The 15350-nt window shown below is 40.2% G+C and overlaps 1 protein-coding gene across 1 annotated transcript in view; it reads left to right on the forward strand.

Annotated features, from left to right (window-relative positions):
- LOC135703734 (short-chain dehydrogenase/reductase family 16C member 6) overlaps positions 1 to 15350 on the forward strand; it is a 66603-nt gene that overhangs the window by 50188 nt on the left and 1065 nt on the right. Inside the window, exons 4-7 of the mRNA XM_065225049.1 lie at positions 5621 to 5731; positions 6247 to 6372; positions 6443 to 6564; positions 6628 to 6744. Coding sequence (XP_065081121.1) covers positions 5621 to 5731; positions 6247 to 6372; positions 6443 to 6564; positions 6628 to 6744 — 476 coding nt within the window. The remainder of the gene's footprint in view (positions 1 to 5620; positions 5732 to 6246; positions 6373 to 6442; positions 6565 to 6627; positions 6745 to 15350) is intronic.

The raw sequence follows: 15350 nt of genomic DNA on the forward strand, positions 1-15350 counted from the left end.
GCACTTTTTGATCCCCAAAAGTACCCCGCCTCCACGCGAATCCTCACGATCCAGTCGAATAATGTTAAAATCATAAAAAGGAAGATCAATATCTGAAGAGAGCCAAGTTTCACAAAGAGCAAATGTATCACAATCATTATTGTGAACTAAAAACTTAAAAGAGTCTAATTTAGGAATAAGGCTTCGACAATTCCACTGTAGAATAGTGATCAAATCCCCGACCTCGTTTGGAAAATTATCCATCGAAGGAAATGATTGCTGCAATGAGGGGCCACTTCAATGTCAATTGCTTCAAGAGGGTCTTCACAGTAGGAAGCATTGCCAGAACAATGCTTTTGAGAGGATCAGAAATATTCAGGTACTTGAGAATATCGTCCACAATTTTATCAAATGAGAACAACCCAGATGAAGAAGGGGCTTCTGTTCTTAAAAATGGGACATCAGGGGTTTTGGATGTCCCCGGGAGAGGTGGAAAATCCTGGGTATAGTCAGTTCTTCTGAATCCAGGAGGAGTAGAAACTTCCTTTTTTCCACCACTCCTTGATTTGGGCAAGCTGATTTGGGGTTCTTCATTCTCAACTTTCCGCGAACGGATGCGTTTTCGTTTCCGTGCTGAAAAACAGAAAGAAGTTCCCTCCTCAGCCAAGTCAGAGTCAGTCTCGTCATCTGACAAAAGAGAAAAGGGATTTTTGTCGATGGTCGATGGCGTGGCCGTCTTAAGCATTTCTGCAAAAGACTGCCGGGAACGTTCCTTAAGTGAGCGTTGTAATTTCTCCCCGCGTTGTTTGTACACCGGGCATGACGAGATACCATGAGGAGTTCCCTTACAGTACACGCATTTTGGTGCGGTAGCTGCACAGGTGTCATCCTCATGCTTCTCTCCGCATTTGGAACAGCGTGCCTTGCTGCCACAGTGGGAGGCCGTATGTCCCAACTGCTTACAGTTTTGGCAGTTTATGACCCGGGGAACGAACAAACGCACAGGTAGTCGAAGTTTTCCCAGCTCGATGTAGTGAGGAAGGGCTGAACCAGAAAAGGTCACACGGAACGAGTCTGTGGGGGTAAAACTCTTTTTACCCTCGCTGACAGATACTGAGCCCAGTTTTTGGACATCCAGTATCTTCACCGGAGGAAGCAAACGGTTCTTGAAACGGCCAACCGCCTGCTTCTCCAAGATCTCGGGAGTCAGACTCGCTTCGGTGACCACACCTTCGATCTCCACATCACGAGCTGGGATGTAAACTCTGTACTCGAGCGTGAAGAGCTGGGAGGCAGCAATCTCGTTAGCCTGCTTCAGGTTAGAGACGGAGACACGAAGTTTATTGTGCCTAACCTTCGTGATTTCAGTCACGGCCGAGTATCGCTTCGTCAGATCATTAGTAATTTGCATTACATTCAAAGGTTTGTTTCTGGGCTGAAAGTAGACAACCCATGGGCCAGTCGAGTCATCTGGATAGGCTCGCGATCGGGGGTTTATCTGAGCCTGTCCTTTGCCAGACTGAGACGATGAACCAGGGAGAGATAACGTACGTTTTCGACCCTTCTTGCCATCGCGTGGCAAAGTGATGTCATCTTCCGACAAAACGTCCATTTCGTCTTGCGACAAAATGTCCATTTTGCCGTACTAGTGGGAGCGAAAAACGCTCTACCACTGAAACGATAATCACTCGGACACAATACACAAAAAAAAAACTACAAACACAGAACACAAACTTAAAATTTAACTGTGGGCGAAAGAGAGAAACAAGAACAAAAACTTATCTGATAATCCTATACTTCTACCACCGAGCGTTTAAACTGCAGCAGCGGAGCGACGCGCAGCTTTGATGATCTTCGATCAGCGTGTGCGGGTGGTCTTCGTTGGTGTGTGCTTATGTGAGGGTCGGCACTCAGCTGAACACACGATGATAGATGAGCGGTGTAAATGCGGAGGCAGATGCTGACACTCGATGACGATGATCCGTGTGCAGGTATGCGTTACCACGCACCGATGGTGCGCAAAATGGTTGGCGAATTGGCAATCGTAAAAACAATTTTCCTTCCGATGATGCCGAAAACACACTTCCTTCTCAGAAAAAAACTCACTTTTAGTTAATTATTTAGCTGGGAACTCTAAGCGAGAAAAAACTGACAATTTAAATCAAGCGAATAGCGAGAAAACTTCCAAAATAGCGGAGCGCGAACTAAGTCGACCGTACTTCTTGCTAGGACGCAGTGGGATGAGGTTCCCATGTGTGGTGCAGATGGGGGATTGAAGCGCCATTGGGTAGCATTGTTTGTGAACGTTGTTGCCAAGTTCATGCTGATTCCGCGTATTTGCTCTCGTAACTCGCGGCTGACTCCAACAAAGTTCGTCCCTCAATCGCTGTAAATTTCCGACGGCGTCCCCCTCTGTGCTATAAATCGTCGTATTGCCATTTGATAGCACTCCATCGACAGATTGGATACTAGCTCAAGATGGATCGCCCGGATGGGCAAGCAGGTGAAGAGTGCGACCCATCTCTTTACTACGCGTCGACCCTGTGTAACCTGTAGCGGGCCGAAGTAGTCAACTCCAACGAAACTGAACGGCCTCACGTACGGAGTGAACCTTGCCTCTAGTAACGGTGTCATTCTAGGAGTTCGTTGTGGTGCCTTGTACACCTTGCACCACGTACAAAACTTTCCAGCCCTCCGAAATGCCACTCTCATCTCCGACAAGTGAAATTTCTGCCGCATTTCATTCACGGCTGTCTCTCCATTGTAATGCTTGTACTACCGATGATACCAGTCAACGATAAGTTGTGTTACGTAGTGGTTCTTAGGTAGCACGATGGGACACTTGATGTCGTAGGGACCGTCCGAAAATCCAGCGATTCTGCCCTCCATTCTCACTACGCCTTGTTCATCCAGGAAAGCAGATAACTTGAAGATCTTGCTGGATTTATCCAGCCGATGTTGTTCCGCCGTCGCTCAGCTCGCTGAAGTTCTCCTCGTGTCAGCAACTCCAAAACATTGGGTGCTTCTCTGCGTCGTTTTCGTTGTAGCTGATCGATAAAACGATGGACGTAAGCGACGGTTCGCCTGCATCGTTCCCACTTTGAGAATCGCCTGAAGTTTACGAACTGTTCGACCACGTTCTCTCGATGAATGTGCACCGGCTGCAGCTCCTCGGCCGTCTCTGTGGGAAGAGGTTGCTGTTGTGGCCACATATCTGGAGGATTCTGCAAGAAATCAGGTCCGTTGAACCAACGGTGACCGTTGTCGAGCCGTAATACATCCTTCCATTTAGTGGCGTCATTAGCAACATTCCACCGTGATGGGACATGTCGCCATTGACTCGTTGTCGTAGTATCGAGTATATCTGCCACACGAAATGCCACGAATTGTCGGTGTTTACGTTGGTTCGACTTCAATAAAACCAGAACAGTTCTTGAATCGTTCCAAAAGGACCGCGGCTTGATACGCAATGAATGGTTCTCCTTCACTGACTTTGCTAATCTGGCACCGAGAAGAGCAGCCTGCTGCTTTAATCGAGGGACAGAGAGTGACTTTAGTGGGGCAACTTTTGTTTGAACGCAGCGAACGAAGCGTAGCTTTCAGGGCTATAGCCCGGGAAATAGCACCTTGGAATCCGGATGGTTTCGAGATGTCCCAGGAATCCAATCCATCGCCGCCATTCACGGAACAGTTCGTTGTTGATTTCTCCATCTCATCCGATGTTGGACCGCCATACCGCCGTGGACTACGAATATTGACACAAGACCAAGCGGATCGAAGACACTCATTACCACCTGTAGCAGCTGCCTTTTTGTTGGAACGGTATCTCCTTGTAGAATTGGTACTAATTCTTCTCGAAACAGTCCAGTAAAGACAAATTTGTCCGTATCTGGTAACCAGCTCATTCCCAGCACGCGTTCGGATGTCGAAGAAATTGTGAGCTTTGAAGCATTTCACTGGTTCTCCTTTTTTTCAACTAGTTCGTTTATTTGGAAGGTTCAATCGCGTTAGCTTTACGGAGTCGAAAGCTATTTGTTCTTTGTGTGTAATAAAATTCACTTAATTCTATGTTTAGCAGGAGTTGGGTACATTGTCGAAGGATAGGATCAGGGGAGGAGCTTGGGGGTAAGGTTTCGTTGTCTCATCAGAGCGTTGTCACCAGTATGAACGGTAGTGCGGTTCTAGTTTCGTCTGGTGTTCGACCAGTGGGCGACGATGAGACTCATCAAGAGGGGGGGACAAGACAAACAAAAACTAATAAAGAGAGACAAATACTGGTTCTGCTACCGAGTCTCCAACCCGTGCAAGAACATCTTTAGAGCTGGACATCCAGTTGCGAATGTGAAATCCTGCCTTTGCGTGAACAGTCCGCACTTGCAGCGCTAGCTCTACTGCTTCCTCGGACTTTTATTCTTGAATGGTCCATATTCAAATCAATTTACATTCATGTTTTAGCCTTGGTGCTCCTGCTACTACAGTAGCTAAGCAACCGTATTTGTTATGATATATACATATAAAGTCAAGACCAACAATTGAAATGGCCTTAACTCCATTTTGTAAACAAACATTGTAAGGCCATTTTCTCGCGAACCAAAATCCACCAACGCAAACCGACAAAATGAACAGGTAGGGGAAATTCTCCTCTACCCGATTGTGTGTAAGGTTTGCGAATGTAGTTTTCGGTTCGCGAGAAAATGGCCTTACAATGGTTTGTTTACAAAATGGAGTTAAGGCCATTTCAATTGTTGGTCTTGAAGTGTTCTTGTTTTTGCCTTCGCAGGTCAGTGCTAAGAGGAAGAGGAGACAATATGAACCAATTTTCTGTCAAACGCAAACCAGCGCCAGATTAGTCGGGCGAACGTATAGAAACGCGAGAATTTTAACAACAGGGAATCTTTTTGCTTGTATTTTGACAGTCGACTGCGTGGCCCATAGTGAAATAGTTTTGGCACGGTCGTTTGCGCGAGAGAAGAAGAACACGTAACAGACAAAAAGAAGTCAGTTGTTTCCTTTTCCTCTTAGGGTCAGTGTTTAAACAGTTTTTTTATATAGGTATACCTGCGAGTCAGTATGACAATATTGTCATCTTAAATCTAAACACATAAACTAAATCTGATCTAAATGTAAAATAAAATTGATGTTTGCCTGAAATTATAAAATTATTTCGTATAAATTTTTTCAAAAGTCTCAGCATTCGAAATTATATTTCGATACAATAAAGAATTAAACAAATTTTATAAAACTGATATTTAGTCACGACATGACGGGTGGTTATAATAATTCTCTTATATAATTTTTTTCTTTTTGCAACTATTAAAAAGGGTAAAATTTTGCCCGTGCATTATATGCATTTAAATTACATGATCAGTTTGTACTGTTTTCGTAACTAATGACAGGAAAGCGATTTCCTCATACGTTTTACGTCATACGAAGCATTCGATGCATTAAACTAAAAAAAAAACAATTTCATCGATCATACCAGATCGATTAATTCTCGATCTTTTTCGTAATTTCTATGCGTCATTTGACTGTAATTAACCTTTCTGCACACATTCATTCTGCTTTATTCGTACTGATCTTAACCAAAAATTATGACCTTGAAACTCATACTAACATCGATTTGATCTCTATCCAACCACAGGTATCGCTGCTGTTCAACAACGCTGGCGTTGTTTCGGGCAGAGCTCTTCTCGACACTCCCGATCACCTGATCGAGCGCTCCTTCAACGTGAATATTCTTGCACACTTTTGGGTACGTACATCTCGAACATGAGCAAAAACCGTGTAATAATAATAAATACCGACAAATTGCGGCTCGGTCTTCATGGCAGATATTCCTGATTGGATTTTTTTTCCCTGTCCTGCTCAAGTGTTTGATCAACAATGGCATGGTCATGACTGGATGCTTCCGGCTAATGCGATTCTCACTTTTGTCCTATGAACAGTGATGAACATTGTCTTGCTTTTGCTCGGTCATTGTGCTTGACACGTCCAAACGACGTCGACGTCGTCGTCACCGTCGTTGTCTTCCAATTGGGAATGAAATCTAGTTGAGATTCCTCCCGCGAAAGCTCAAACCGCGTCTGAATAGAAGACGCGTCGCTGGTACGTGATCGGCATCGGTACCCATCCGATCCGATTTGCGACTTCAAGAATATCAATCAGAGGTTTATCGTCAAGAAGTCCGAACCCACTGTTGTTATTATTAATTGCCCTTCTGATTTGAACGAACCATGCGGCTTTCTTCCTCCTATTCGATTTCTGTAGACTACCAAAGCCTTCCTGCCGTCGATGTTGGAGCGTGACCACGGTCACATTGTGACGATTGCTTCCCTTGCAGGTCACGTCGGAATCTCCAAACTGGTAGACTACTGTTCGAGCAAATTCGCTGCGGTAGGTGTCACTTATATGTTTGGGCAAATCGAATGCTAATCACTGAATAATTGGTATGCAACTCCCCCAGGTTGGTTTCGACGAAGCACTGAGGATAGAGTTGGAGTGCATGGGAGCTCATGGAGTCTTCACGACGGTGATCTGTCCGTACTTCATCCAGGCAACCGGCATGTTTGACGATGTGAACTCCAGGTTAGTAGCTGATCGGAGAGTCAAGGTTAGTGAATGATTAATTGGTTGAGTGTGTTATTCTAGGTGGGTTCCCACTTTGGATTCCAACAACGTGGCTGATCGGATTATTGATGCCGTCCGAAAGAACGATAAGTACGCCATCATTCCGGGATATCTGAGAGCTATGCTGGCAGTTAAGTGGTAAGTTTTTGGTTGAAATTAGCTGCAAACAAATACGATTTTAGGTATAGTCCTGCTGATCCTGTCCTTTTCCCACTTGAATTTCATTCCACGATTCTAAAATGATGTGTTGATTGTCGAGTTGAAGAAATATTTCTTCGATGATATCGGATGAAAATCATTGATTCAAGAAGACCAGGGCTGTGGAACAGGCTCGGTGTCAAGAGAAATTGCATACTCTGAGAGGTGGAAGTCAGGATCGTTGTAATTATATCAACTCCGAGTCCATAATCAGAAGATTGTACTGTGACAGTAAAACTGACTGTGACACTCTAAAAATGTTTAATTTATGTGCTAAATCAATGAGGTTCTGCCAAAGAAGGGTAACTCATTCTGAAAAAAACCGCAGTCTTCTAGCATGCTATTCATATCTTTCGCAATTACTCATAAAAATCGCTAACTTTCTAAATTTTGTGAAAATCTCAACTTACCAGGCTACGGAGAAACGGCGCAACTTATGTATTATTAATTTTTCACTGTAGTCAAAATTAATTAACGTTTTGTTGGGATTTGTCGCCTCCCTTAGCTCATTCGGTAAAGGCTCAGGAATTTTACGGGTTGGAACATTTTTATAGAGTATGATTGTACTTGCTAACACAATAATACCAATGCAAAAATGACTTGTATGGTTTTGTTTTTGAAAACATTATTTTTTTTGGTAATTACTTTATTCGTACAGGCTCAATCGAATAAACTTTACAGAGCCAAGTTATCATTTTCTTTGTTTGGATAGGGAGAGGGAAAAGGAGATTTGGAATATGATTTATGACTCAAAAATTTCACTATTTCTAAAACATATATTTAATCCTATCGACGTTATATCAACTCTGTAAATATACAATTATTGCAGAAACAAATATACAGAAAAACACACACACAAAATACAAACTAAACACAAGGTTAATCAAACTTACAATCTATGGTTAATATTCTTAAAGAAAACATATATGAGTTGCATAAACTCCAGATCGCGTCTAGCCAAAATATTCCTGGGACATTAGGTTGTCTACCTCGAGCCCGAAGGGAATCGTACAGCTCAGATCTGACTCCGCGATGCACAAGACCAAATAATGTGATCTGCGTCCTGGTAACCTTGTCTACATTCACAGAGATTACTGTCCCCCAGCCCAATACGGGACAAGTGAGCGCTTAACGAATAGTGATTGGACATGAGGCGAGACATCACACGAATGAAGTCTCGACCCACCTCCAAACCTTTGAATCAAGGACACTTCGACACCTTAGGGATGATTGAATATAACCATCGTCCCAAACTCCCTTCACTCCATTTATTTTGCCAGCTGGCGAGTGACTGTTGACGATAAATGATTTGTCGATCGTAAAAATCGCCTTCCATAGCGCCCACTTCTGCAAGCGAGTCCGCCTTCTAATTGCTCGGAATCGAGCAATGAGTTTGAAAACATTTGAAAGAGTAAACATGATAAATGACCGTTAGACAAAAGACTTTTCCACAGCATCCATTTTTTCCCCTATTTCATGTTCCATGTTTGCCAAGAAACTTGTTGGCTATTTGGGATGGATTATGCTTCTACTATGTTCATCTAGTCGGAATTGCTGTGAATTTCTAGTAGGAAGTTCTCGGAATTTCTTGTCAGTAGTTCTCAGAATTTCTCGTTAGAAGTTCTTTGCATTTCTCAGCGGAGGTTCTCTGGATTTCTCATCGGAGATTCTGTGAATTTCTCCTCGGAAGCTCTATGAACTTCTCGTCGGAAATTTTGTGAAGTCCTCATCGGCTGTTCTCAGAACTTCTCCTCGAGTGTTCTCTGAATTTCTCCTCGGTAGCTTTGAATTTCTCGTCGGAAGCTTTGAACTTATCCTCGGAAGCATTGTACTTCTCCTCGAAAGCTCTGTACTTCTCATCGGAAGATCTTTGAACTTCTCGCCAGAAGATCTCTAATTTTCTCCTCGGAAGATCTGTGAACCTCTCCTTGATAGTTCTCTGAACTTTTCCTCGGCAGTCCTCTGGACTTCTCGTCGGAAGTTCTGTGAACTTCTCCTCGGAAGATTTGTGAACTTCTCTTAGGAAGTTCTCCGAACTTCTTTTCAGAAGTACTGCGAACTTCTTCTCGGAAGGTCTCTGAATTTCTCGTCGGACGTACTGTGAACATCTGAACGTCTTGTCAGAAGTTCTCTAAACTTTACGTCAGATGGTCTCTGAACTTCAGAGAACTTCAATGAAGTTTTCTGAACCTCTTGTTGGAAATTCTCTTAACTTCTTGTCAGAACTTTTCGTCAAACTTCAGGGAACTTTGATTGTGAACTTCAGGGAAGTTTGGTGAACTTTTTAAATACTCTGAACTTCAGTTCTGTAAACTTTACGTCACAAGTCCTGTGATTGTGAACACAACAAACATTCGCCTATTAAATAAACGACTTCTTGGCGATTTTATACAAGTGCATAACTTAATAAAACTTGTACTATTTATAAGAATAACTACTGTTCAGGCTTTGTTCACACAAATCTGGAGAATTTATTCAACTACAAAATTGAACTACCTGGTGTTTTAGTATAAGATACGTCGAGAAGCTTTTATTCGAATTACATGAGTTGTAACAGAGCATATACGATCATTTATTTTTTTTTTTGATTATTCAGCTTCCTTAAACAGTTATGGTATAAAGGTGTAATAAGGTAGAGCGCTACTTCGTCGTAATCGTCCATTTTCGTTCTATCGAGCAGAAAACATCAGTATAATCAAGAGATGAACTAGCCTCAGGCTAAAAATCTCTAAAATAAAGACAAAAAAAAAAAAAAAAAAAAAATCAGTATAATCAATTATTTGACCGTGCACAAATCAGTAATACGTTTGTACTGATGCGTTAGTTTACAAGCTACAACGCAAAGCCTATTTGAGCGTATTGGGTGAATATTTACACTCATTGTTCTCAAAACAAAAGAAGCGCTCCTAGCAAACTCGCTTTTTCTACCTTCATCCGTAGGACGAAGAAAATCCAATAGCGTTTCAATGCGTTTGGACGGAATTGAAACTCGTAGGACGAATTTGAAATCAAGAAGCAGTGTTAGATTTGTAACAATATCTCAACAATGTGTGCCTCTTTATCAAATTCCGCGGTACTTATGGAAAGGGGAATAAATTTAGAAGCCATATTTGAATGAAACATTTCATGTTTTGTTTAAATCCGTTGAAGAAAGAGCTTGGGTTGTGCTTAGTAAGACGGAAATTAGATCAAAAACCCTACGCTTAGTTTTCATGTGAAGTAACGTTTAATTAGACACTATTATCCATTTTTTAAACGATTATTTAACTCCTGGATAATTAATCCGAAAATAAGAACGGAAGAACAGGGTTGATTCTCGTTAGTGATTATTGTCATTATTTCTGTCGAAGCACGGCACCCACACAGAATTAGGAAATTTTTGTTACATACATACACATATCCCATGCAAGGGATTCGAATCATGACCTTCCGATCAGCCGCTTGCCATGTCATCTATCATAGAATACATCATATGGGCAGCTAAATAATCAATAAAAGCTTGAACCTGAATACCTATCGGCACTGCCGATCGTAATTCTAGCTACTTCAAGGAGTTGTCATTCATCGTTGTTTTATATGAGACCAATGTTACCTCTCCAATTTCCATGGAAATGAAGCTGGGCTATTCTTTTCATTAGATCGTTGAATTCGTTGTCGTGAGTGATGTGATCGATGATTACTATTTAAGCTAATTATGCGTTGAACACAAATAAAAAAAAGGGTTGAGGTTAGAATTGAACTCGCGATCTTCTACTTGGAAGGCGGAAACGGTAACCACTATGCTACCAATTTCGTTTTGTTGTTAGCCTGAAGCAGTGTTGTGGAATAATGAATGAATTCGCCGTTTGTAAAGCATTTACAAAGCATGCAATTAAAACATGGACGCATAGTGGTATAAGAGCTATTATGCTGACTGTATTCACCTTTATTCAGCAATATTGTTAAAAAATGCAATGGAATCTAATAATGAGCTAGAACACCTTTATTAGACGTCTAATTAAGCATTTTATTAAATCAATTGAAAACAGTCGAATTAAAACGTCAATGCATGTGCAAATTACACTTATTCAGTTTGATATTAGATCAAACTTCTGGTATTGAATCAGGAAGACAGTCAACATTTATATAGCTTTTAATAAGTAAATTAATCAGATCAGAGCAAACAGCGGAATAAAGGAGCTTCTGTCGATCTCAATGAGGTTTTTAAAGCACATAATTCGACAACCCGTTTTATTCAGCATTGTACACTGTTATACAGCATTTATTCCAAATACTATATATGCTTATTTGTGACTCTGAATTGTTTGTTGGGAGCTTCTTTGTACTTCCCTATAAGTTCAGATAATTTCGCCTGTAGTTCAGATAATTTCGCCTGAAGTTCAGAGAATTTCGCCTGAAGTTCAGAAAACTTCCTTTTAAGATCAGAGAACTTCTCTTGATGTTATCAGATCATTTATTAATTGCATAGGAACTCTTTAAAGCTCCTTCGTCGTAGTTAACTGAAGCTCACAGAACGTCTCTAAAGTTATCTGAACTTGATGTATGCAGAACAGTTTTGAGATGTTTAGAGTAATTTAGAGAACTGCACTGAAGCTATTTGATGTTTGTTGAGCTCATCTGAGATTTCCATAGCTACAATAAGATATGTCATATTTTTCTGCTTATTGCAGATTGGGAAATAATGAGAAGCTAGAGAATGTGACGGACTTCATGTGAACTGGATTGAACGATTGAACTTATAAAAGAAGTAGGTTTTGCTACTCGGTATGCAGAGGAAATTTGGTGAATAGTTGGGGAAGCTTGGAAAGTACGAGCTATGGGTGAATATGAATATGTTGGAAAATATGATACACCGCTGGCTTGCGACGATGAATAGCTTGGAGACGATGAGGAGTCGTTGGATGATATCGGACTTGTTAGTGATTGAGTGGTGAGTGTTTTGGACTGGTTGGCAAATCGCTGAGACTCGTTGAAGAGTACACACCAAGATTATTTCACCGAAATCTGTGAAATTTTACCGACATCTCAACAGCTGAACTATCGGTAAACAGTTCGGTGATTTTTCACAGATTTCCTGTAATTTTTCACCTAATATCTATGAAAAAATACAGGAAATCTGTGAAAAATCACCGAACTGTTTACCGAACCTTCAGCTGTTGAGATTTCGGTAAATTTCACAGATTTCGATAAAATAATCTTAGAGAGAGGCAAGAGAGGCGCCACCTGAAAATGTAAGCTTGTTCTATTAAGGGTGGGCGTATGGTTAGCGGCGTCACCCGTTGGTCAGGCGTATTGTGAGTTCCACGAGGGGAGGGTTCGATTCCCACTCCAGCTGGTGGAACTTTGCGCAACTCGAAAATTTCCTAACTGGTCTATTGGGTTTTGTTAGCGTTGCCAGGTCATTTTCAGAAAAAAAAATCTGGACCAGGTAAAATATAAAATCTGGATAAATCTGGAATGCTCCAAAAAATCCTCTTTTTAACATAACGATATTGAAATCTCCTGTAAAAATAGGTCAGTATGATCATCTGGAATTTAATTAAAGTTCTAGAATGGTTAAAAATTACATGCTTAAATAAATTATATAAAGCAAATAACTTGTTAGCAAACGTTGATAAGTATTGAAACACGGTGTGCCCAAAAAGTTCAAATATCCATTACGCAGCATTTCAAAAATTGAGTTAAATGTGGTTAAAAAAACAGCAGAAAATATGGTTAGAATTGTTTTTAAACTGTATTTTTTTTAAAGAATGAGTAGCAAAGAATCAAGGAAATTTTTTGGGATGGATTTTTGGAACTAATAGTCGATGCAGTACCAGAATTTACCTAAACTACGGGTAAATCCACTATTCGCATGACCATTACGAATAATTTTATTATATTACTAAAATGAAGGTCTGATAGCTTCATTTTTGAAGTCTCAGGATCTTGCAAAGATTCTAAATTCCGGAGTTTATATTTTTCCTGCGTCCTAGATCATGATTTTTTTTTGTTAGTCTGAATTTACTTGGAACTCTCCACAAGATATCTTTGCCTTTTTTAAGTTCAATTTGAATCATCCCAAAATTCTATCATATTTCTTTTCTATATTCCCCTAAAATAATCTTGAAAATATCTAAACTTTTCCAGTAATATTCTAAGAGTTCTTTGCATTACCTCTTGTAATCCCTTATAAATCACTCTCTAATTTCACAACTCCCTCAAACTGGCAAGATTTGGCTCAATTTTGTGTCCATTTTTCTCTATGAAATTCTTAAAATATTTTTAACAATTTCCCTGATACACTCTTCAGAATGACCGTCACACTCTTTTCAAACTTATCCGATAATTCCCTTTGATCTGCTTTGTAGGGAAGGTCAGAATTGTTTTGAAATCCTTTTCAGTATTACCTAGGTACTCAAGTACTTTGTCAAAATGATATTGAAAGTTTTCCAGAAATTGCGCTTAAAATTTTATTAAAATTAATCTCCATACGAACAATGGACACAATTTCATTGATATTATTCTAATGATTATAATCAGCATACTCCTTAAGTTTCATCATAAGAATTTTCTACGATTTCTCTTTCGGATTGTATTTCCTTTATTGACAAAATCTCCATGCAATTGTCATCAGAGTTGACAAGACAATTGACACCGTCTTAAACCAGAGGTTGCACAGACTGAATATTTAACACTAAACAACGGACAACACACCACACCGATTAGACCAGTAGGAAAATTTTCAGGTTGCCAAAATTTGCACCGGCTAGAGCGGGAATCGAACCTTCACTTCGTGGCGCTCACAATACGTCTGAATGATGGATGACGCCACACGACCCTGAATCCCACAAAGATGGATGTAATTCTACTTAGAATTAGCATGAAATTCTCTTTTGCTTTCATAAAGAATTCGCCTCACATTTCACTGCGAAATATTTTCAGAACTCCCTTAAAAATCCAATGATGTTGGCCTTTAATTATTAAAGTAGCAAGTTTGGCTTTTTATTTTTTATTAGAGGGAAAATCGATTGCAGTGATATTTAAAAAAAATCCAGATGAATCTGGAATACTGGCAACGCTGGTTGTGTGTGTTGTCCGTTGTCTCCCGAGCGGAAACGAATATAATGATAACTAAAATTGGTATGGATGAGCCTGACATAAGAGATAAAATACCAAAAATAATAGGAAAAAAGTGTTTTCACAATACCATTCCAATACCAAATTATGCAAAAGCAATACCAAAACAATACAACACCGGTATTCTTTTGGTATCCAAATATCAAATTTTGTTATTTACAAGTATTTTGCATGCAATTTTCTGGTATTATTCTTGGGTATTTTACCTCCTATGTCATGCTGATTAACACCAAATTTAGGTATCAGATCAGAATTAGGCATTCATTAGTTATTTTCTCCTGCTCGGGCTAGCGTTAAGTGTTCAGTCTGGGCAACCTCTGATTGAAGACGGTATCAAATGTCATTTTTTACTCTTCAACAATACCCAGCGATTTGCTGACCAGTCCAAAATACTAATCCTCAAGTCCACGGAAAACACGAACAAGTCCGATATCACATTCGCGATTCTACGGATTATGCTGACGATGAGAAGCGTGACGCTTGATCAATCCGCAGTACAGCATCTTTGAAATAATCTTCTTACCAAGGTTGCAAAGACTCATTTCAGCTAAAATAATGTTTTCGGAATAATAAAACCAAAAGATGGTATGATGGCATGTTTTACTTGTAACTTACAAGAAGAGGTTACAAAGTATGCGTTGGAAACATAAAACCTGTAAATTTTGCTTTCTATGAGTCACAATCAGCGATTTGCTGATCGCTGAGTGAGTGAGTGAGTGAGTGAGTGAGTTTGTGAAAAATCGCTGATTGTGACTCTCATGAAGTGAAATAAACAGGTTTAATATGTCAAACACATTCTTTGCAACCTCTTCTTGTATCCTACCAATGCAAAATTTGATCATGGCATCTAATTATTTCATAATTTAGAAAAACATTGTTTTAGCTGAAATGAGTCTTTCCAACCTTGCTTCTTACACGACGATAAATTATCCAGCTGCCTAAGAAATGCCTTCTCGCATACCTACAACACATCGGCATGATCAAAGTAAATCACGCCTGCCGGATCGTCACCAATCACTCCAGAGTTTTATCAACCGGTGAAAACTAACGATTTTAAACTGGCTCACTATTTGACTAGCCTATTGATCCCAAGCAAATCGATTAACGTACCCCATTCTAGTTGAAATTCTAGTACTACACTATGTTTGTTTTGATTAGCTATAAAAGTTTGACAGATATTATGAGGGGTTCGGGGATTTTCCTATGTTTCGAAGAGTGCATCGATTAGCTTGGGACCGAAGAGAGTACCAGAACTGACCCAAAAAGTTGAGCACGTTTCTTCGGGACCTTCTGGCCTTAGAGTTACCTCTTCTTCTTCTTCTTCTTCTTCACATTTCAAGCTTATTGCATATCGCATATTAGCTTATTGCGTGCTCTCAACCTAGTGTTCTAGATGCACTTCCACAGTTATTAATTGAGAGCTTTCG

The sequence above is a fragment of the Ochlerotatus camptorhynchus genome, unplaced genomic scaffold (assembly GCF_037179485.1).
Source record: "Ochlerotatus camptorhynchus isolate MF236.1 unplaced genomic scaffold, CSIRO-AGI_Acam_v1.1 ptg000220l, whole genome shotgun sequence".
NCBI lineage: Eukaryota > Metazoa > Arthropoda > Insecta > Diptera > Culicidae > Ochlerotatus > Ochlerotatus camptorhynchus.